This window comes from Grampus griseus (genome assembly GCF_964374135.1).
Source record: "Grampus griseus genome assembly, chromosome: 1".
Classification (NCBI taxonomy): Eukaryota; Metazoa; Chordata; class Mammalia; order Artiodactyla; family Delphinidae; genus Grampus; species Grampus griseus.
The window spans coordinates 71215549-71237369 of NC_139017.1; the positions used below are offsets into that span (position 1 = coordinate 71215549).

Below are 21821 nucleotides of genomic sequence, written 5' to 3' on the forward strand. Positions count from 1 at the left end.
TCCTCTCAGCATCCCTTTCCCAGAGACACCTGGTTTCAGCCCATGGGGAACCAGAACTTTCCAGCGGACTTAAGAGGCTTTTCTCCTCTCATTCATTTTTCTCCAATTCGTTTTCCCACAAACCCAGACATGCTCTTTTTCTCACTGACTTTTTTTTTTTGGCTGCGTTGGGTCTTCGTTGCTGCACACGGGCTTTCTTTAGTTGCATCGAGCGGGGAAGGGGCTACTCTTCCTTGCGGTGCATGGGCTTCTCATTGCGGTGGCTTCTCTTGCTGTATTGCGGTGGCTTCTCTTGCTGTGGAGCACGGGCTCTAGGCGCGTGGGCTTCAGTAGTTGTGGCACACGGGCTCTAGAGTGCAAGCTCAGTAGTTGTGGCGCATGGGCTTCATTGCTCCGCAGCATGTGGGATCGTCCCAGACCAGGGCTTGAACCCGTGTCTCCTACATTGGCAGGCAGATTCCCAACCACTGCGCCACCAGGGAAGCCCCTTCTCACTGACTTTTGACTGCAGGCTCAACTCCTCTGTCCCAGGGAATACAAACTTATATTTTATCATCACTATTTTCTTTTCAGAGGGGGAGCATAGTGTCACAGAAGTAGGGGTCTACAGCCAGGACCCTGGGTTCTCTGCCATCTACTAGCTGTGTGGTCTTGTTAACTCTGAGTCCCCATTTCCAGGGGCAAAGGGGACAATATCCACCTGTCAAGACAGTATGAGGGTCCAATGAAATAGCGCAGAGATGCTTTGGAATTTATAAAGGGCCAGAGAAAGTTTGGTTCCTATAACTCATTTTCCCTGGTTGGGGCCCTTTCCCTCAGTCTGGGCTCCTCATTCCCCCAGATGATAGGCTCCCTCTCTGAGGCTCCTACTCCGCCTGACACGTCCCTTTGTCCACAGCAGTCCACGTTTTCTGGCTCCCAGTGGAATGTAAGGTCCCTGAGGACACTGAACACACTGTCTTGTCCATTTCCCTGTCCCTGAGCTGAGCATGGAGTGTGGCGCAGAGGGACATTAACTGCTTGTTTGCAAAGTCAGTCCTGCCCCTTTCCTGCTGCTCTCACTGGCTTCTATTCCCTCCTCCCCATCTGTCCTTGCCCCAGGTCCTGAGATGTCACCACCCTCAGACTGGGTCCATATCATCATGTCTCAGTATTCACGCTGAGTTCAGGGTGCAGCACAAAGAAGATGCTCGCTAAGTGCTGGCTGCTTGAAGAAAGCTTGGAAGGAAATGCTCTCCTTCAGGCTCTGCTTCTCTGAGGGACTTATGGAGAGAGAGCCCTGCACTGGGTGGGCAATGCTCAGGTCAGAGCCTCTCCCCATCAGCCACCGCTGGGTGCCCAGATGTGCATCTGAAGCTCTGAGGGCCTTGTCGCATCTCCCTTAGAGCAGGGGCAAGGCTGGGAGGTGTGAGGATGCGGTGACTGAGCGACATTTGTGTGTGTGTGTGTGTGTGTCTGTCTGTCTGCCCCTCAGAACACACAGTGACACCCACCAACAAAGACAGACACCACAGCAGCCAGGGGTAGAAACAACTCGTGTATTGATTTGGGGAGGAGAGAAGGGGTGCAGATGGGAAATGGGAGGCAAGGGGCTCCTTAGTGTTTGCCAAAATCCACTGCCACACACCCTCCACCCTTCCTCATCTTCCTCCTCTGTGGTGGGGCCCCAGCAGGCTCTCCCCCATTCTAGTCAGCCTCCCTCTCCCTCCTCCCCTACACCCACCTGACCTCGATCTCCAGTGACTGGGCACAGCCCACCCCTGGCTCTGAAGCTGGGTGACGGCAGGCTCATTCTAACCTTTCTTCACCCTCCTTCTACCTCCCACCTCATTCCCATCTCTTGTCTAAATAACATACAGAAAAAGCAAGCGCAGCTGGTACCTGGGAGAATCAAGTCATCCCGGGGCTGGGGACAGGGGGGAACTGGGGGTGGGGCAGGCGGAGGAGCCTCAGCCAGGTGTAGTGGAACGATGGGGGATGGCCCAGGGGCCTGGCGGAGAAGACTCCACACCTGCCTCTCAGGCACCATGTCACAGGGTCCCCAGGATGGGGGCAGAAGGCAGGGCAGAAAAGCAGAAACTAGGCTCTGTAAAAAGCATCCCTTTCCCTTGGCTCCCTCTTTGGTTTTAAGGCAGATATGGAGTTCCCCAGAAGCAGGGGAAAAAAGGGGGGGATTGAGATAGATGCGCTTTTTGGGGGGGCTTATGTTTTTCCTTCAGTATAAAACCACTGTAGAAAATAACTTCTCTTAGAAAAAAACAAAAACATAGAAGAAAAAACAAAGGGGTATTTTTCTTTGGCTTCAAGCCCCTTCCCAGGAGGGGCAGGGCAGGGGTGGGCATGAGGTGAGGAGGAAGCAGGAGGCCTCCGCCCCCATCCCTGCCTGGCAGGTCCCAGATTACATGATGCTGCAGTTCTGGGGGCTCTAAGAGAGAAGAAAGAAGGGGAGACGTGTGAGCCGCAGCACCTGGCCCATACCCTCCCTCCCCTTACCCCCCGCCCCACCCCTGCCCTCCAATCTGGGGCTCAGACAGGAGGGGCAGGATGCGGGAGCGACCATCTAGGATCTTGGGCTTCGGGGAGGAGGCTCCCACTCCCCCGGGCTGCGGAAGAGAAGGCTCTCCCCCCACAGGGCCACCCTAACCCTCAGGGACCAGGGCCCCGCTGCCTGTGGGGGTGTAGAGGCAGAGGGACAACTCACCTGGGTTCGGAGTCTGGAGTTGCCCAGGAGGTAGGAGCGGGTGACCAGGCTGTCCCCGAAGCTGCCACCCCCACTGCCCCCCACACCGCGGTAGCTGCGAGTGACTGTGACACTGGAGGCGGAGGAGCCAGAGGAGATGGATCCGCCCACCTGGGCTCCTGAGCTGCTGGCAGACGCCTTGTCTGCAGGCTGCCCGCACGTCCCGCACAGCACGGTGCGCGAGCGCAGGTTGTACTCGGCGGGGTCCCCCGAGCTGCTGCCGTGGGAGCCCTGAGGAGGGAGACAAGGCTCAGGCCTGACGGCGAGTCTGAGACTGACTGCTCAGGCCCAACACCCAGGCTCCGCGCTCCTGCAGGTTCCCAGTTACCAGGTGGGAAGGTGGGGTTCTGCGCTCAAGTAACCTAACCTAACCTAACCTAACGGTGGGCGAGCGATAGGGCTTAGGGGGCCGGGGCTGGGAAGGGAGGACACGAAAGGGGGCAGGGTCATGAAGACTTGGGGACAGAAGACAGGGAATGGGAGTTGTGGCTTTGACTCTGTCCTAGCTACTCTGAGCTTAAGAGGGAAAGGAGAGAGAGTGAACAAGCTTGTAGAGCAGCAGGCATGCAAAATTAATTGGGAAGCGGCGTGGGTGAGAGAGACCGTTCTCCCAGGAAAAATGGGGGAGATGAGAGGCCATGCAGGTGACAGGAATGGGGAGGAGACAAGAAAGGAGATGCATGCAACAGAAATTGGGGGAGAGAGGCAGGGCTGGGTGCCCCACATCTGTCCTCCCATCCCTGTCCCAGGAGACAAATCCAGACCCTTGTCCACTGCTCCCATGGGAAGACTCCATGGCATCAGAAAGTTCCACTCCCTTCCTTACCAGAGTAGGGAACCCAGACACCTGGGTTCCCTGTTCAAGGTATAGGGAGGAGAGAGAAGAAAAGCCAGGGCAGCAAGTGAAGTTCCAAAACATTCTTTAATGAAAAGATTTTTGGGGCACGGGAAGGCCAGGGAGAGGCTGTCCCTAGGCCTGGCTGGGTGCCCCAGCGTGGGCTTGGCCTCAGCGGCGGCTGCCACTCACGTGGTGGTGATGGAGCAGGTCATCTCCATCCTCATCCTCGTCATCCTCAACCATAGTCACTGAGCGCACCAGCTTGCGCATGGCCACCTCCTGCCGGGGATACGAGAGCCCCAGGGGTCAGGGCTCAGGGCCAGGGGAGGAGTGTGCAGCATACCCAACCCAGTGACCACCTAAGAACCTTCGAGTGGCCTGCCCTTTGTCCAAACTGCTGCTTACTCTGTCCTCTGTGGTACTGGAGCTAAGGAAATTGTTTCTACCCCAGGGTGACACTGTCAAACTCTCTGGGTAGGAGCACGGTCTGCCTTAACAATCCTCACTGTCTAACCTCCACCCCTCCTGCTGCTGGGGGAGGCAGCTTTGGGTCTGTACACTGGTTAGAGAGTTTGGGGCCTGGGACTGCACAGGAGAGCTGGGAGGAAGTGGCCCTGAATTGGCCCCTTTGGGTTGGGGGCAGCTGGCTCCTACTTTGGCCGTCAGGGGAACTTTGTCCAGTAAGAGGCCAGCCTGCGGCATACTCACTTCCCCAGTGGAGTTGATGAGAGCCGTACGCAGGCTGTTTCCACAGCCCCAGGTGTTCTGTGCCTTCCACACCAAGTCGGTAGGGGGGCTATGGGTGGCCCCAGCTCCTGCAGCCCAGATCTGGGGGAGGGAGAATTAGAGAAGGGTGCTCACTCCAGCACTCCCATCCTCAGGCCAACCCATCCCCACCCGAGGCCACCCCAGAGTCCCAAACACCCTGCCACTCACCGTCACCACCTGACCAGCCTTCAGAGTGAACTTTGGCGGGAAGCGGTAGGTCAGTAGGGGATCATCTCCATTCTGGCGCTTGATCTGCCAGTTGCCCATGGACTGGTCCTGCCGGGGAGAGAAGGGGAAGGTTGGGGGAGGCTCGTTCAGGCTCTTGGGTCTATCTCACTCTATTCTGCCCCTCGCTGCCTTCCCCCTCAAGGATAAATAATAGCTACATCTATGGGCTCTTATGCTGTGCCAAACACACTCAGTACTTTCATTTTCCCAAGAATTCAAAGGGTTAGGGACTATTATTATGCCCATTTGACAGATGAGGAAACCGATGCTCTGAGAGGTTAAATAAATTGCCGAAGGTCTCACTGCCACCGATGAGTCCCGGAGCCAGGACTGGAACCAGAGTGTGGAGGAGATATCCACACTGCCCTGGTCTGCCTCTGATGGGAGGAACAGCCCTCCCCACAAACTCCATCCCTTCACTTTCCAGGTTTTCTCCCTAACCCGGATGCATTCTCTTAGACCCAACCCGGGGGACTACCTCATTTGACTTGTTGCGCAGGCGTACGAACTTGCCCTCCTCATCCACCTCCTCCACGGCCACACGCCCGCTGGTGCGAGCGTGCTGGGAGAAGCTGCTGCGGCTCTCCGTGGACTCCAGCTTGCGCTTTTTGGTGATGCTGCCCCCACTCTGTGTCTGGGACGAGTGGGAGGAGGCCCGGCCGCGGCTGCGCTGCGAGGTGGGGCTGGGGGACAGGCGTAGCCTGCGGAGGGGGAGACAGGGTGGGGGGCCTAGTCAAGGCCGGTGGCAGGCCGGAGGCGGCCGCTAGCACCTCCCCAACTCCCGCACAGCCCACCTCTCCTCCTCGCCCTCCAGGAGCTTGCGGTAGGCGTGGATCTCCATGTCCAGGGCCAGCTTGATGTCCAGCAGCTCCTGGTACTCGTCCAGCTGCTGTTGCATCCTTGCCCGCATTTCCGCCATCTCCCGCTCCTTGTCTGCCAGCAGCCGCCGGCTGGTGTCCCGCTCACGGGCCAGCGAGTCCTCCAGGTCCCTCAGCTTTGCTTCCTTGGCTGCCAGCTGGGTGACGGGGGGCAGGGGTCTGATGAGCTCCCAAGGGCCCCAAGTATGGAGATGTAAGGGGCAGGGGACACCCAGTTATCCTCCCCAGGATCTCCAGGCTCCCATCAGAGCCTTTTATGGCTCTAATGTGGCCTCGGCTGGCTGGTGACCACTGGGGAGGCCTTCTCAATATCCAACTGAAACCTCTTAATCTGAGGCTAGAACCTATTTCCTCTGCCACAAGTGGCACAGCCAGCTAGAAGAATATTGATGCTTTTAACACCTCACACTGGGTCTCCTGGCAGATCTATGAGTTAGGGAGGATAAGAATGATCTCCATATTCAAATGGGAAAACCAAGGCTCTGAGAAGCAAGGTCTTACAGGCGAGATAAGAGGTAGTCCTGGAACAGCAAACTGGTCATCTGACTCCAAATCCTAGGCTTCTTACTCAGCCTGTGGTCCTGGGGGCATGTTCTGTCCACTACCCTCCCCTCCTCAGGACTTCCACTTGACATCCTGACATCCTGCCCAGACTATTGGCTGATGGGGGAGGGGCGGGGTGGGGGCATCACCTGCTTCTGGAGCTGGCTGAGCTGGGCGGAGAGGCTGTCGATGCGGACGCGGGACTGCTGCAGCTCCTCGTGGGCAGCCCCCATCAGGTTGCTGTTTCTCTCGGCTGACTGCCTGGCATTATCCAGCTGGAGGGGAGGACACAGGGTTAGGGCTGCAGCGACCAAAGGCAGGAGGGACCTGAGAAGGGCATCACTGCTGCAGCGTCAGGGGCTGGGTACCCTGAGCTCCTGCCACCGTCCTCCCGATCTCCCACAGGACATCTCAGGGTGGGCGGGTGGAGGGCTGCTGGGGGCAGAGGCAGCAAGGGAGCCATGGGATAATGAGCACCTTGGCAGAATAGGTCTTCTCCAGTTCCTTCTTGTACTGTTCCACCTGGTCCTCGTGCTGGGCCCGCAGCTCCTGCAGGGCATCCGCCAGCCGGCTCTCAAACTCACGCTGCTTCCCATTATCAATCTCCACCAGTCGCGTCTCATGGCGGCGCTTGGTCTCACGAAGCTCCTGGAAGGGTTGGACCCAGAAACCAAAATCAGAACTAGTCCTTCAAGGATGAAACCCAAGTTCCCGGCCCAGTCCTAACCCTGAATGGAGTCACTGTAAAGCCCCACTTTAACCTGGGGGCTGGCCACCCCCCAACTCCCCATCCACTAGTACAAGGGAGTCAGGCAGGGAGCTCTGCACACAGCTGATCCCCCAGCCCCAGCTCTGACGTCTGTCACCACCCAGCCCTGGTCCTCCGGTCTGCAGGGCACAGTTCCCACCTCGCTGTAGATGTTCTTCTGGAAGTCCAGCTCCTCCTTCAGGGTTTGCAGCCTGTTCTCAGCATCTACCCGCCGCAGCATCTCATCCTGAAGTTGCTTCTTGGCCTCACTCAGGGCTGCCTCGAGCTGAGAGGAAGGGGGCAGAGGTCAGGGAGAGGGATCATAGGACATCAGAGCTGGAAGGAAGCTGAGAAGTGGGCTGCATCCAGCACATCCCTTTATATGTGCAGAAACAGGTCTAGGGGAGTGAGAGCCTTGGATACCCATATTGGTAATAATATATTTATTCCCTCACAGTAATGACTCTGGGTAGGTACTGTGCTAAGAAAAAAAAAGACAGTGCCTCCTTTCTCTGGCACAACATAGCAATTGCTATAAAGGAAGTATGTCCAGAATACAGAAGGAATATGAGGGAAGGAACCAAAGTGTGCCTGGGGTGGTAGAGGGGGCTTCCGGGAAGGCCTCCAAGAGGCTGAGATCTGAAGGACAGGTGAGTGGGGCAGACAGGAACCAAGTGCAAAGGCACAGAGGGAAGAAGGATCTTCACTTCAGGATCTCCAGTCAGTACTGCTGAAGCCTGAAGGACAGGGCTCAGCGGGTAGAGTGACAGCAGAGGCGGCCAGACTGGAAGGCAGGGGTTTGATCATGGAGAGACGCGCCCTTATCTGCCACGAAACAATCCTGTGAAGCTCAAGTAGGGGTGCACCTGTCTTAGATCTTCATCTTAGAAAGCCCAAGCTGGGAAGTGAAGCTGGGAAGGGCTGGGGGCAGGACCTGGGAGGAGAATGGCCCAGCCTTGGTTTTTTTGTCAACATGCTGGCTTCTCCTGGTCTTTCCACGGTGTACCGTGGCGGCAGGGCCTGGGAGGGAAGACAGCCCAGGACAGAAGCTTGGTGACTGTCTCTAGTCCTGGTCCTGCTCTGAGCAGATGTGGCTGTGAGATTGGGAACAAGCCAGCTTCTTTGATTCTGTTCCTTAGCTTGTAACATGAGAGATTAGAGGCTAGAATACATAGCAAAGTGTTTTGAAAGTAAAGACCATCGTATACATGCTGAGCACTGAGAACATGCATCCATACGTGATCGACCATCAGCTCCCGATCAGGGCTCTGCGGACAGGCTACATCCTCTCCTGCCTCCCAGAGAGGTCATGGCTCTCTCTAGCAGGGTCACACCGGGAGGGATCCAGGGCCAGGCACAATTCATTGCAAAGTTAAATGGAAATGGCTTGTGGATTCTTTTAAATTCACCGTGCTAGACACCATGGGCAGCAAAGGAGGATGCAATATGGTCTGGATGGGTGCAACGAGGGTAGGACATGGGAATGGCTCTGATACCATGTGACAGGTCAGACTGGGCACCTCCTGAGGGGGCCTGGGGTGGAAGAGTGAGTGTGCATTTGGCAGGGGAGGGGGGACAGGTGTCAGGTGGCATCACGGGCGGGCCTCACCTTGGCCACTTGCCCCCGCAGGTCATGCAGCTCGCCCTCCAGCGTGCGTTTCTCACTGAGAGCAGTGCTCAGTGCAGCCTCCTTGGAGTTGAGCAGAGCCTCCAGGTCCTTGAGCCGGGCCTGGGCAGCCATCAAGTCTCCCTCCTTCTTGGTATTGCTAAAGAAGCCAGGGAAGAGTGGGTTTAAGAGGAGGAGTCTGTGTTCCTAGAGAGAGCCAGGTCCCGCAGGGAGAGAGAGAAGGCAGGTTCTGGGAGGTCAGCTGTGGGGCCTGGCTCTGCTATCCCTCAAACTGCCAGGGGAGGGCATCCTTGACTTTGGTTCGTTTGCATCTGCCTGCCTCTGGGGCTGGACTCCCACTTCCCCCAAGGTCCCCAAAACCCCCTTCCTGCTTCTCCACCCTTCCCATGACTCAGTACTCAGGAACGCGCCTGGGGCCAAGGGCAAAGCTCGATCCCGTGAGATGAATGCTTTTCCCTCTCTCCCCTCCCATTCCTTCCCAAAGAGACAGAGCCACCTTTGTCTCCTGCCCCTTCCCACAGAGGGCCTTAACCTTCTCCCCCGACTCCACCCACCTTCCATTCAGCCAAGCCTCCTTCCCTGTGGGTACCCAGACAGCCAGGCTCCTAGGCCTTGGGTCTGTGCGTCCCTAACACTTATCAGTTTGAGACCTAAAGGTGTCTGTCACCTCCCCTAGTCCCTTTTACACACCGGGAACTGCTGGGAGGGAAAGCCTGGTTAAAGCTCAGGGAGACCTGGGACGAGGACAGCCAGGCATGGTACTGACCCTTCCCTTTCTCGGACCCAGTCTGGGTCCCCTGATCTGGGCAGAGCACAGGGGTTCCAGCCTTCCTCCCTCTGGGCCTCATCAGAGCCTGAGAATGCTGAGCCCGACACATCGACCACAGGCCTCAGCATCTGGCTCCAGATGTGACCCCCAGGCCTCCAGGTCCACCTGGGTTCCAGCCTTGAACCTCCCCACTCCTCAAACTGGGTAAAGCTTTAGCTAGAACCAACCAAACAGGGGTTGCCTCTGCCACCTCCCTTCCCTTTCTGGGCCACTGATGACTTTTGCTGGAGAGTGACCTAGAGAAATAGAGGGATCCTATTTTCTTAAAGACCTCTGGGGAACCCAAGAACTTTTCAGTTGTAATGATCCCTTCAGCAATGCGTGGTGAGAGAAACCACTAGGCCCAGGGAGTGGAAGGGAAGAGACAAGGGGCCTGGGCCCAGTTGCCATCTGCAACTCATCAGACTTCAAGCATGAACCCACCATGGCAGATGGAAAAAAGGAAAACCAAACGTGGGCAGGGGGAAAAAAATTCTATCCTGGAAAGGAGAAAAGTGGCCCTGCCAACATTTTTCTCCTGCCACCAAAGCCCTCAGCTCCAGCAGACCCAACAATTCACTGTGAAGCAGGATGGAGAAGCCTAGACTGGAGGCAGCTCTGGAGGGAGGGCCCGAGACTGAGACGGTGTTCTCCTGCCACCAGCTTAGATTTCAAACAGGAGCCACCTCCCCTCCAACTGGGCTCCACTGGGAGGGGGGACAGAGCAACACCCAGACAGGCAAGGGAAGGACCCGAAGACCTGGGGGAAGCACCCCCAGCCTGCACGCTTGCTCTGTCCAGGCCTCTGGCCACATCTCAGAACAAGCTGTTTAATGCAACAGTGTCTGTCTCCTGTGAAAAGAGGCCCTTCCAGATCTGGAGGATGTCTCCCCTCCTCCGTCTCAGCCAGAAAAGCTAAAAATAAAGTCAAAACCCAGCTCAGGTTTTGGCTGCCATCCGGCCCAGCCCCTGGCTGGGAGCATAGCCCCAACTTTCCATGACTTCAGAACTTTTCCGAAGCTGAGGCAGCTGCAGGGCGAGGAGGGAAAAAGAAGAAAAACCGCTGGTAAAGCGAAGCGACGCAGCAGACATAGATTCCGATCCCCTTGGGCTGACTCCAAGGTTGGCAGGGACTTCCCAGCCAAGAGGCCTCTCTACCCTGCAGGCTAACGGCTGCAGCTGGCCATCCTGGGAGGCTCTCAGAATTTAGAGAACTAGAAGGAGCTGAGCATACGTTCAGCTTAACCCCCTCCTTGTACAGATGAGGAAACTGAGGCACAGAGGAGGAAGGTGAGTGACCCAGTGTCAAGCACGGCAAGCAGCTATAGGGACTGGGCTGGGGGGGGGGGGCGGTCACAGTCAATTCTGGCTGCTGATCAGGACTCCTCCCTCCTCCCCCTCTCCTCCCTCCTCCCCCTCCCCTCCCCTTCCCCCTCCCCCTAAGCCACAGGTCTAGAGAGAGCAGAGAAGCCAGCAGGAGAAAGAGGGCTCCCAGATCCAGCCAGCCTGAGCTGGGAGAAGCAGGAAGGAGCACCGTGATGCTTTCGGAAGGCATCTCAAGGGTGTCTCTTCCCTAGTCCCGCCTCCCTGGCCTCCTCAGACACCAGGAGAGGAACTGCAGAAGTTCTCCTTGGAAATACCTTTCCTGTGGCAGTGCAACGCAGCACTGACAGAGGAAAACAACGGAGCTGCACGGTCCCTGTCCTCGGGGGCTCACACAGCCTGACAACTGCAGGATTTTGTCCTTCAGTATAACCTCTTCAGTTCCTTCTGCTCCCAAAGGTGGGGTAGTAGTAATACTAATATTAATACTGATACTCAGACTAATACTAATAATAATGACAGCAAACACACCTAATTGCATACAAGACACTGCCCTAAATATTATAATATTAACTCACTTAATCTCCACGGCTTCCCTACTGAGATAGGTGCTAATACTGCGTGAGTGAGGAAACAGGCACAGAGAGCTACGTCCAGGGTCCCTCCAGGGTCCTACAGCAAGTCGGGAGCAGAGCTGGAAATCACTGATGTACTGCTCCACCTCCCGTGCTCTAATGGCCTCCAGAGAAATTAAGGGGGCGATTTTCCTTCCCCTCCTGGAGGCTTTGATTAGCGCTTAAAAGACATGCGATGAAAGGACTAAGGCACACCCTGCAGGTGAGGGAAACCCCAAGCAAAGAGAGGGAAGCAAGGAAGAGCCTTTGTGGTTTTCTCAGCCGTGTTTGGGGAGCTCCCCTCTGTGGGGAAGCAGCCACTGTCACCCATGGGCTCATGACTCAGACCTCAGGAGCTCTGTGGCCAGGGAGCCACAAGCACTCCCCAAGAGACCGCTGCGGGTGGCAGTACGGAAACCAGTGCCTCTCCAACCTCCTCCCCAGTCTTGCCTGACCACCAGGTCCAAATGCCATTTCTTCCCTAGCTGGGGTCTTCAGCCCTAGCAGGGACCCCAAGCAGACACTGGCCAGGCGTTCAGCCCCAGAGTGGTGCTGCTGCCCGTGCCTGAGTCCACTGGGGGTTGGCGGTGGGAAAGCCGGGCACATGCTGACTGCTGCCCCACAGCTAGGGCAGGGAGGACTGGGCTGGCAGGGAGGACAGGGTGAGGCAGGCAAGGGGAGCTGGAAGGGTGGGAACCAGGGGCTCCACAGGTGACTCATCCTCAAGCACACAATACTCTGGCAGGGGTCGGGAAATCCTCTGGTGCTCACAGGGGAGACCCTGGCTTTACCCACGTCCTGCCCCAGGCCCGGTGCCATGCCAGAGGGTTGCCGGCTTCTCCCTCCCATCCGCCAGGCTCCTCCCACACAGGAGTGGCTCCATCCCAGCGGGCATTCATGAGGCAAGAAGGGCTGGGCATCCTGTTTCTAACTCTTCCCACGTCTGGCATATCTGATCGCAGAAGGAGGGACGAGTGGGGTGGGGGAGGGCAGGGGAGCAGAGAGGAAAAGAATAAGGTAGAAATGAGACCTGGGAGCTGGCGCGTGTGGCCCCAGGCTGGGGCTCTGTTACGCTGAGGCTGGCTGGTGGGATAGGGAAGCCAGGCTCCAGGGCCACTGCAGGCCAGGACTCTGGGGGCTGCCTGGGGGGGCGGGGGAGGGGGAGAAAGGCACGCAGCACGGGAAAGGGGCTGAGGTGGGCACTGGGCCAGGCGCTGACCCGCCCGCTGAGTCACCCTCCTCAGCCCAGCTCAGATGCCAGATATGGAAGCCAGGGCCGGCCGCAGGCCTGTTTGGGCCCGCTTGCCGGGAGCAACTTGCTAGGCCCCGAGGGAGAGGCCCCCATTTCCTCCGCTGAGCTGAGGAAGAGACAAGGGGAGCAACGACAACGGACTGGGGCTAAAAATAAGAAGTGGGAGGGGCAGGTGGCCAAGGGAGCGGTGGAGGAGCCGGACCAGCCCAGCCGGGCTCCCTCAGACCCGCCCCTGTCCACTCACTGGCCCCGCCCCAGCCTCACCGGCCCTCCGTGTTCCCCATCGCCGCGGGTCAGAGACGGGAGGAGGGGGAGGGGAGGCAGGCGCACAAAGGGCCCTGAGCCCCCGAGCGTCTCCTGCCTCGCAGGAAAGGGAGACCCCTGTGGCTGGGCAGGGCAGAGCAGGGCTGGGGGCAGAGCAGGGCTGGGGGCAGAGCAGTGAGTCCCAGCCCTCCTGGCTTGGCGAGAGTTCTCCCCTCTCTTCCCAGGGGTCTAGACCTCTGCCCAGGCTGACTCCCTGCCAGGTGATGGGGCGTCTCCAACGGCCACCCCAAGCCGGCCGCACGTTCCTCCTTTTGTTCCAGCAACTCCCCCCACTGAAATGTATCCTTCCCTCCCTCCACCTATCCAAATCCACGCCCCCACCTCTGTTTGAGCCCCGCCTCAGCCCAGCGCCTCCAGATCCAGTCCCAGCTCTCTCTCCTCTTCCAAGTGCGTTCAGCTGTTGTTATATCTGCTGGTTTATTCTCTTTCCAGTAATAAGTGTGTCTCCGGGCTTTTTCTGTATGTCCCCAAATGCCCTGAGACTAGGAGGAGCTCAAGGCTTCTAGGGGGACCTCTTCCTGGACCAACTCCTGCCCTTTTACAGATGGGGAAACCGAGGCCTGGAGAAGAGCAGCCTCAGACCCTAAAACCCTGCCCACCCAGTCACCTGAGGACACTCACAACAGATGGAGACAGACACAGAAAATGGCATGACACACACAGAGGGCGCAGAAAGTAGACAGAGACACCCAGGAAGAGAGCCTGGAAGACACTTCGACTTCTGCTCAATTGCTGGGAGCCACCCCAGTCTGAGAGTGATGATACAGAGACTTAGTGAAACAGCCCTCAAACATCAGCTACTCCCACAGCTGTGTGTGGAGCCATGAAGTTTGACGGTCCCCCACCCCCAAAAGTAACCACTGCTTGGGTTCTTGGCTGGTCTGTGGGTCTGCCATCACTTTCAGGTATGGGTAGGACGTGGATAGGCTGGGACATCTGGTTCCCCACTCTGGCATTCAAGGTACCAGCCCTTTCTGGAAAGGAGACCTTGAAGAGAGGAACTGAGAGGGGCAGGTGTTCCAGGGACTTAGAAGCCCCTTGAGCCTCCCCCAAACGCCACCCTGTGAAGTTCTGAATGTCTTGCACCTGGAAAGCACATGGTAGAGGTCGACCCCCAGTATGTGGGTGCATGGGCCTCCCCACACAGGCACATGCACCCACAGCAGGCACAGCTCTGCTTCCACACGCCTCCCTTGGGCGTGACACCTGCCACATATGCTCGGGGTCTGAGGGTCCTCAGATCCCCTTCCAGAGCCACCAGGCTCCCAGCTGTCTTCGCCCCAGACAAAGACAGGTCTAATTCCAAGCAGAGGGAGGGTTGGGATGGGGGAACTGGTGCTGAGAGGGGGACAGGAGGCCTGTTGACACGTTCAGACGCAACTCCAGCAGAGGCGCTGGGACTGGCAGGGGGCCAGGCCTGAGTCACAGCTGCTGGGTGTATCAACGTGGCATTGTGCAGAGGCAGGAGAGGCCTGCGGCCAGAGGCCAGGGTGCTGGGGTCCTGGACAACAGGCAGCGGGCTTCCTGACCAACTGCTCCCTCCAGGTCCCATGCCAAACTCCACTTTCCTTCTTCCTGGCCTGTTTCTCCAGAAATTATTCCTGTGTTGTCATAAAAATGCAGGGCTGAGGCCTGAGAACAGACCAAAAGAAGTGGGGGCATGGAGGGGAGACGGAAGGCCTGGGAAGAGGTAGGATGTCCTGGGGGTGGGAGGGAGGGAGGCCACTGGCCATAAGGTGGGACATTTAGGGGATCCCTACAAGAAGGTGACTTAGCTGTCCCTTCTTAGGACGTATTAACCCTCCGACTGGTGGCTCATGGTTATTAACCCTGACAACAGCGGGAAGGGGGTGGGAGCCGCACCCCAGGATGGAGAGAGGTAGTGGGGGGAGGGCCGAGGAGTTCTGGTACCACTGCATTCCAACTCCAGCCTGGGAAGATGCAATGCTCTCTCCCAGCCAGCAGAGGGTGGCAGCGTTGGAGCTTCAGGAGAAGGAAGGGGGTGCCTTGGCAATCCCAAACAGCCCCCTCTCAACTGCCCAGGTCTGGGACCCTTGAAATTAAGGGTCTCTAACTCCCCTGAGCCAGTCCCTAAAGGGACTCCTGTGTTCTGCTCCCCTCCATCTGTCCCTCATGTGATTCAGGCCCTCATCCCTCTTGCTGCCACTCAACAAGAACACCCATCGTAGTTTTCAATAAAAGGCCATCCCTCTGCCTTTTCTTCTCTGACTGGACAAGTTCAGGGTCTCCCGTCCACTCTCTACTCTGCCCTCTACCGTGACTCAGCTCGTCTGCTGGGCCTGGGATTCCAGCCAGAATTATTCCTGGTTTCGACAGGCAGGATTCAAGCTTCCTCTCCCACAAACGGGCAGGGGGAGCTCCTGTCCCCCCACCCTGCCCCGCCTCCTTCCCAAACTGTCCCCTTCCTTGAGAGATTGTTAAGGGCCAAGACTTCCTCACAGCCCAGCCTCAGGTTGCGGGTGCAGGAAGGAGAGAAGGGGGGCAGTTCAAGGTCACCCCTGCACCTCCCTCTTATTCCGGGTTCATGCTGTCTAATCCTGGCCAGCACTAAGGTAAGAGTCCTGCCTGCCCCAGAGCCTCCCTTCTTCCCCAACACAGATCCATGGGACTCTCCCTCTCCTGCATGATACAGCCTACATGACATGTCCTGAAGGGAGACACATTAAAAACGTAGTGTCCTTTCCTACTAGCAGTAAAAGCAAAGCATAAGCCAAGGATATGATGCCAGAATAGTTAACCGTTTCTCACAAACTTTCTCTGAGAAAGAGAGGAGGGTGTTAGTACTTTTAATTCCAAGCTTGTGGGAAATATTTCTATTGTGAATAGCATTGGTTATTAATTATATTCGATTTTCATACTTATAGTGTGGTATTTTAGAGGACTGTTTTCTCACTTTGTGGGTCATTGTACGACTCTGGAACCAGAGGGATCTCTGGAGACCTTCTGCCCTCACCCCTTTCTTTTATAGCTAGGGAAATCCAGAGATGGGGGGTGATTTGCTCAAGGTCACACAGCAATTTAGCGGCAGGGCCAAGCCTAGAACTAAGGACACCAAGGGCCAGGGCTGTTTCCGCTACCTCCTGCTACCTGTCATTTTGTTGGTGGACCACCTTGCCTCTTGTTAAGCAGTAGCAGATGCTGCAACCTTCCCCAAAGAACCTCTTTCCTGCTGTCTCCAAGAATATTCGAGCTTGGCCTGTGTCATTTTCAGTACACAGGGTGGGGCTCAGGGAGGTGAGAATGGAATGAACTGCCCTGGGCCTCTGAGCCAGACCTGGTCTTGCCTGCTGCAGCTGCTAGAGGTAGTCAGGGGCTGGGGAGGAGGGAGGCAAGGGAGGGGGAGCAGAGGGCACAGTTGGTAGGTAAAGGCATCTCCTACCAGTTGTCCCCACAGCTGTCCCTGCCTTCAGCCCTGACACTGAGCTACTGAATCACTGGGGGTGGGACTGGGAGTGGGGACAATGGGCACATCCCATGCAAGAGTAAGTCTCAGATTCCTGGAGGCCAGGGGATGTGCCGGCTGGGGGCATCAATCGTGGGAAGGCAATCAGGGGCCCTGGCAGGAATTACTGTCTTTCTTGTTTCTCTTGGGCTCCTTAAGTACTTACTGCTCAGCCCCCAGGGTTAGCTGTACCTTCTTCTTTCCGTTTGAATAAGAATGTGGACTTCAGGGTGTGGGGTGGGGGAAGAGATGACACCAGGAGCTCCCTCAGGTGAGGACTGGGGCCCAGGTACCCTCGAAAGGCCTCCATCCCTGTTATCCTTATGTATCTGCCAAAGGGCACGGCCTCCTGCAGATCCAGGTAGACAGACAATTCCCATGACAAGTCCCAAGACAGTCTCAAGACAGGAATCACCAGCCTCCCTGAGCTCTGTCCCATGATCCATGGCCTGGCAGGGTCCTGGGTCTTTCCAGGTATGGGATGTGGCAAAGCCTATTGACCAAGGGTTAACAGGCCCTGCGGAACAGCAGAACATGAAGACAACACTGGTCCCAGAGCAGAATCTCCAGACTGCAGGAGTGCACCTCAGTCATCCCAACCCGCCTTCCAGATCCTCCAGCCTGTCCCCTAAGCTAGAGAAGTACGGTTTAATGGTACGAGCACATAACTAAGAAGCAGAAGGCCTGTGCTCAAGTCCTGACCTGTCACTCCCCTGCTGTGTGACATGGCACAAGCCTCTATACCTCTCTGGCTTTTGCTTTTCTTATCCTGATGAGAGCTTGGATGAACCTGGGCCTGGCAGGTCCCTGCCTATCCCAACCAGGGCCGCAAAAGGTGGGCAATTCAGGAAGTCGTTGAGCACCCAGGCCTTGTCTGGGGAGGAAGAGACGCTTCTGCTTTGTGGGGCTGGGATCTCCCCACTTCTGACTCAGCCTTCCTCCACCAGTTCCGCACGGGAAGACACAGACCCTGGCACCATCCCGCAGCCCAAGCCCATAACTCTAGACCTCAACTCTAGAACTACTTGTGCATACTGCCTGTCAGGAGTCCTGGTTTCAGATCACCACCAGAACCTTAGGAAGGAGGTAGAAAAGGATCCCAGGATGCAGTGGGGAGCGGGGAGCAGAAGATGCAGACATTCGGGCCCCCATCCCTCCCTTTAAGACGTCTGCTGTCTCCACCCTGTCTCTTGCTGCCTTTTGTAAAGCCACAAGGGTGGGAGAGAGGGGGGCAGCATCTGAGTCATCCACCCAGCTGTCCTGCTTGGGGTGGGGCCTAGTTCCAAGCCTGGACCCCAGGCAGGCCTTCCCTGATCTTTTAACCTCCTCATTCTTCCCGCACTTAGATGTCCAAATCCCTGGAGCTCCAGAATTGAGAGGATGTGTGTATGTGTTTGTGGGTGGGGGTAGTGTTTCTGCTTGCAGCCTGTAACCCAGCCTGATGAGAGGGTGCCCCAAACCCCTGGGTGTGGTCAAGGTACAAAGGCTGGGCCAGGAATCCCCACAAGATCTTACAGACAGCTCTGCATCCCAACCCAAAGCCTGGCCCTGAACTCTGAGCTCTAACTAAACATTAAACCAGGCAACACCTTCTCCCTAGGCTTTAGTGGGAGGAGTTAGGACAATGCCTTTCTTCCTCTCCCAAATTCTTCATTCTACTCCACACCTCACCCTGAGCACAGCAGACTGCAAAAGGGAGCAACAAATCGTTGCTCCTCCCACTGGGGACATAGAACAGGACAGAAACCCCAACCTGAGCCCTCTTTGTCTCCACCCTGCCTCTCATCAGCCTAGGATCCAGGTGTGCAAACCCGCCCCCCCTTTTCCGGAAGTCCAGCCTCCCCAGCCAGGATGAGTGGGGGAGAGGAGAGGCAGGTGGCTAAATATAACAAGTACACACACCACCCCCGGCCCTGTCCCACATGCGTGCACACCCGCCTGGTGTCCCAGGCCCGACAGCTGCACCAGGAGGCAGAGGAGACAGACTGGCGTGGCTGGGTTAGCGAGAGACCATAGACTCCACTTGTTCTGTTCCCTGATCAATGCCTTCCCCAGAAAACGATCTGCTAACAATGCCCTTCACAGGGATCTGCAAGGTAGTAGTTTGGTAGTTGCGTGGACTAGTTTAGAACACTAATTCTCTGGGACTCCCCTTAGCTTGCCTCCTGTCTGCCCTGCTAACTAAGTTACTCCTATCGCTAGTGGACAATGACAGGAGTGATCCCTTTCAACAGAAATAAAGTCACCCTGAGTTCCCTGGTGGCCTTGTGGTTAGGATTCTGGGCTTTCACTGCCATGGCCCGGGTTCGATCCCTGGTCTGGCGGGAGAACTGAGATCCCCACAAGCCACAGCCAGAGTGGGGGGCGGCAGGCAAGTCACCCTGCCTCTCCACACAATTTCAATTTCCATCTAATCTTCACAAGGGGATGATGGATCTGCCACACCCACCATGCCTGGGGTAGGGGCTCACGAAGGGGTATAAAGAGCACAGAATACACAGAGGTTCTGAGAAGAGCGTGAGTCTGGAGAAGATGATGCCAAGGGAAAGAAGGAAAGTCAAACCATACCCCACCCCAACCAGGGACCTCCAAGCACCTTTAGTGCTCTTTGGCTGAGGTCTTCATAGAAAACAAATTCTTGGGGAGCTGAGGATGGCCTAAACTTCCCAGCTCCGAAGGCCTTTTTAGAAAAGAGGGAGGAGCCAAGTAGGGTGCGGTAGAATGGGGCAGGGATGGGTAAGGTAGGAGTGGCCTGAAGCTTCCAACGGCTGGATTTCAAAAATGTCACTATATTCTGGTAGTTGAACAAGGCAAAGAACAACAACAACAAAAAGTCAGCGGCTGAGAGGACTGGGCCAGAGCAAAGGCTGCTCAGCTTGGCTGGGAAAATGAAAGCGGCTCACCCCAAGGAGGGAGGCAGGGAGCGACAAGCCCCCAACCCTCGAAGACTCCAGGCAGAGGGTGAGGGTGGGATGGGGGAAGGTGGGGAAGCGGGGAGGCAGACCTGGGCATAGCACAACTTCCTGAGCTGGGAGCCTCTGCCCTCTGTCTCCCTCCCTCCCTTGCATTCCTGGGCCAAGCAGGCCAAGGGCTGTGAGAGCTGTGGGGAAGCCGCTCTCCTGGAGCTCTTTGGTGGGCCTGTCAGAGTCCAGGGAAGGTCTCAGACAGGTAGGGAGTGAAGGAGAGCTTCCCAACTCTTAGAGAGAACCCGGGTAAGGGTCGTGCTGAGGGGGCCATCACCATGCCCCTGCAGGGGAAAAAGGGGGTCACCCTGCTTTGGTGACCTCTCTCCAGCACCACTGGACATCTGCCAGCTTGGGAACCCTGTCTTAGTGGGTGTCATGTGTTCAGAGCCAGGCTGGGCAAAGTTGGCACAGTGCCAAGCCTGCCAAGAAAGTTCTAACAGGAGCCTTTCACCCACTCCAAAGTGTCCTGGGTGCCCAGATTTCTTAGACCTGGCAGAGTCAGTTCCGCTTTGCCCAAGACTCTCCCCCAGGCCCCAAATGACTGGCAAATCCCACCCTGACAGAATGTGGACCTGCCACCAGCCCCTACTTGGCCCTGCTGCCCGCGCCGTTACCTTATATATTCCACCCTCTCCCAGAGACCCCTCCCTTCTCTGTCCTGTCTTGACAATTTCCCTTGGCACTGCCAGTCACCCGCTGGGGGCGGTTCCGGTGAGGGAGGAGACTATAACGCAAAGTTATCAGCCGTCTGGAGCCCGGCAAGGGCGACAGTCCGCTCGCCCTCTCTGCGCCTCTCCCGGCCCCACGCCGCCACCTGGGCGCACTCACCGTGCCTTGAGGTCCTTGAACTCCTCGCGCACTTTGCTCAGCTCCAGCTGCAGGCGGGCGCGCTCCTTGGCCACCGAGTCGAGGGTCTTGCGGGCATCCCCGAGCTCTGCCTCGTAGGCGGCCTTGATGCCGGACACCTCGCGGCTGACCACCTCCTCGGACTCGGTGATGCGAAGGCGCAGACCTGCGTTCTCCGTCTCCAGCGAGCGCACACGGTCGATGTAGACCGCCAAGCGGTCATTGAGCTCCTGCAGGTCCTCCTTCTCCTGCAGCCGGGTGATGCGGGTGGGCGACAGCGGGGTGGAGCTGCCCTGCGCCCCACCGCGGGTGGCGCGCCGCTGGGATGGGGTCTCCATGGCCGGCAGGGTGGCAACGCTGCCCGCGGGGCAGAGGTCCCGGTAAGGGCAAGCGGCTCGGGCCGAAGGACAGAGACTGCTCGGGGTGGGAGCTCGCCGGCCGGCTGGCTGGCTCTCGTCTGGCTCCTGGCAGGCGTGGGGATCTGGGCCGGGCGCTGTCGGACCTCGGGATCTGGGCTGGCCGGTATGGATGCGGCGCTCCCGCGAACACTCTGAGTCACCGGCGCCCGAGCAAAGGCTCTAATAGGTCTAGGGAATTGGAGGAGGGGCCACTGCTCTTAAAGGGGCCGTCGCATACCCACGGGGGGTTGGGGGGGCGGGAGGGGTGAGGAGGGGAGAGGACCACCCGGCGGTGGTGGCGGAGTAGGGCTCCACCCTCTCTCGCGCACCCCCTGCGTGCCCGAGGCTTAGCTGAAGCTCGCGTCTAGGTCCCTGCCTGCTCAGCGCTCCAAGCTGCAAGCTTGCCACCACTGCCTCAGGCCTTCGGGGGTAGAGGGCAGAGCCAAGGGGTGAGGGTGGGTGGGCAAAGGGCGGGGGACAGAGGGAAAGTGGGTGTAAAGCAAGGGAGGGTGCCAGACAGGCAGATAAAGTAGGGGGAGGCCTAAGGCTGGTGCGCATCAGGGTGACTCACTCTTCTTCCACCACTGGCTCCCCCTTTCCTCCCCATAGTGATAGTGAGTCACCCCTACCCCGCCCGCCCCCCTACATGTGGGCAGTCCATTCAAAGTTGCATCTCAGGATGCCAGGGTGAGGTGGGGAAGAATGCCTGGGTTCCCTGGCGTGGTTGGAGGGAGGGCTGCAGCAAAGTTCTGGATCCTGAGTGCCTTTTACACCCTCAAACTTGGGGTGGGGACCAGGAGTTTGGAGGCGCTCTTTTCCTATCTCCTGCCCCAATTTAATCTGCCTTCAAAACCAACCATTGGGTCTTAGACCCAAGGAACAAGCCACAGGCCCCAGAGAAGGCCAAGAATTGGACCCAGGCACTGCCCATCTCCTGCCCCTTTCCTTTGGATTCAAGCAATTGGAAAAAAAAGCCTGCCTTGGGTTCCTCCCCCTTCAGTCCCTTTCTACTCCTCACCCCACCCCACCAACTCCAGGACTGTACTTATTTTTTTTTCCAGGACTGTACTTATTTTAATGGATAATTTAAAACAGATACCAGAGCTGTGCATGCATTCATCACATTGCCAGGACACCAGGTCCCAGATTTTTGTGGTTCCCAGAGGGGCCTGAAAGGGGGAGCAGGGCTGGGGGCTGGACAGCCAATGTTGGGTCTCTATCCCGGTTTCAGCCAGAGAAGGGGTGGTGGGAGGTAGGGACAGCAAAGACTCCCACAACCTTGCTGGCTGCAGGGCCAGCACTGCACTTATCTCTACACTCCTCTCTGGCCAGGTCTACTTTGCCACTGGCTCTGGGGAGGGGCCAGGCCTTCTCACAAAACAGGATCACCCAAGTCCCCAGGCTTCCCCACCCCAGGCTCTGGGACTTCCATTCCCCAGGACTCACCAAAGACCCCT

The 21821-nt window shown here is 57.4% G+C and overlaps 1 protein-coding gene across 1 annotated transcript; it reads right to left on the reverse strand.

Annotated features, from left to right (window-relative positions):
• Positions 1-1524: 1524 nt before the first annotated feature.
• LMNA (lamin A/C) lies at positions 1525-20504 on the reverse strand. Its single transcript, XM_082666160.1, has 12 exons — positions 19949-20504; positions 8353-8509; positions 6904-7029; positions 6473-6643; positions 6145-6270; positions 5369-5589; positions 5053-5275; positions 4515-4622; positions 4287-4406; positions 3768-3857; positions 2702-2971; positions 1525-2425 (listed from the first exon to the last, which is right to left on the reverse strand). The coding sequence occupies exons 1-12, from the start codon at positions 20302-20304 to the stop codon at positions 2399-2401; spliced, it is 1995 nt and encodes a 664-aa protein (XP_082522286.1). The 5' UTR covers positions 20305-20504; the 3' UTR covers positions 1525-2398.
• Between the last annotated feature and the right edge of the window lie 1317 nt (positions 20505-21821).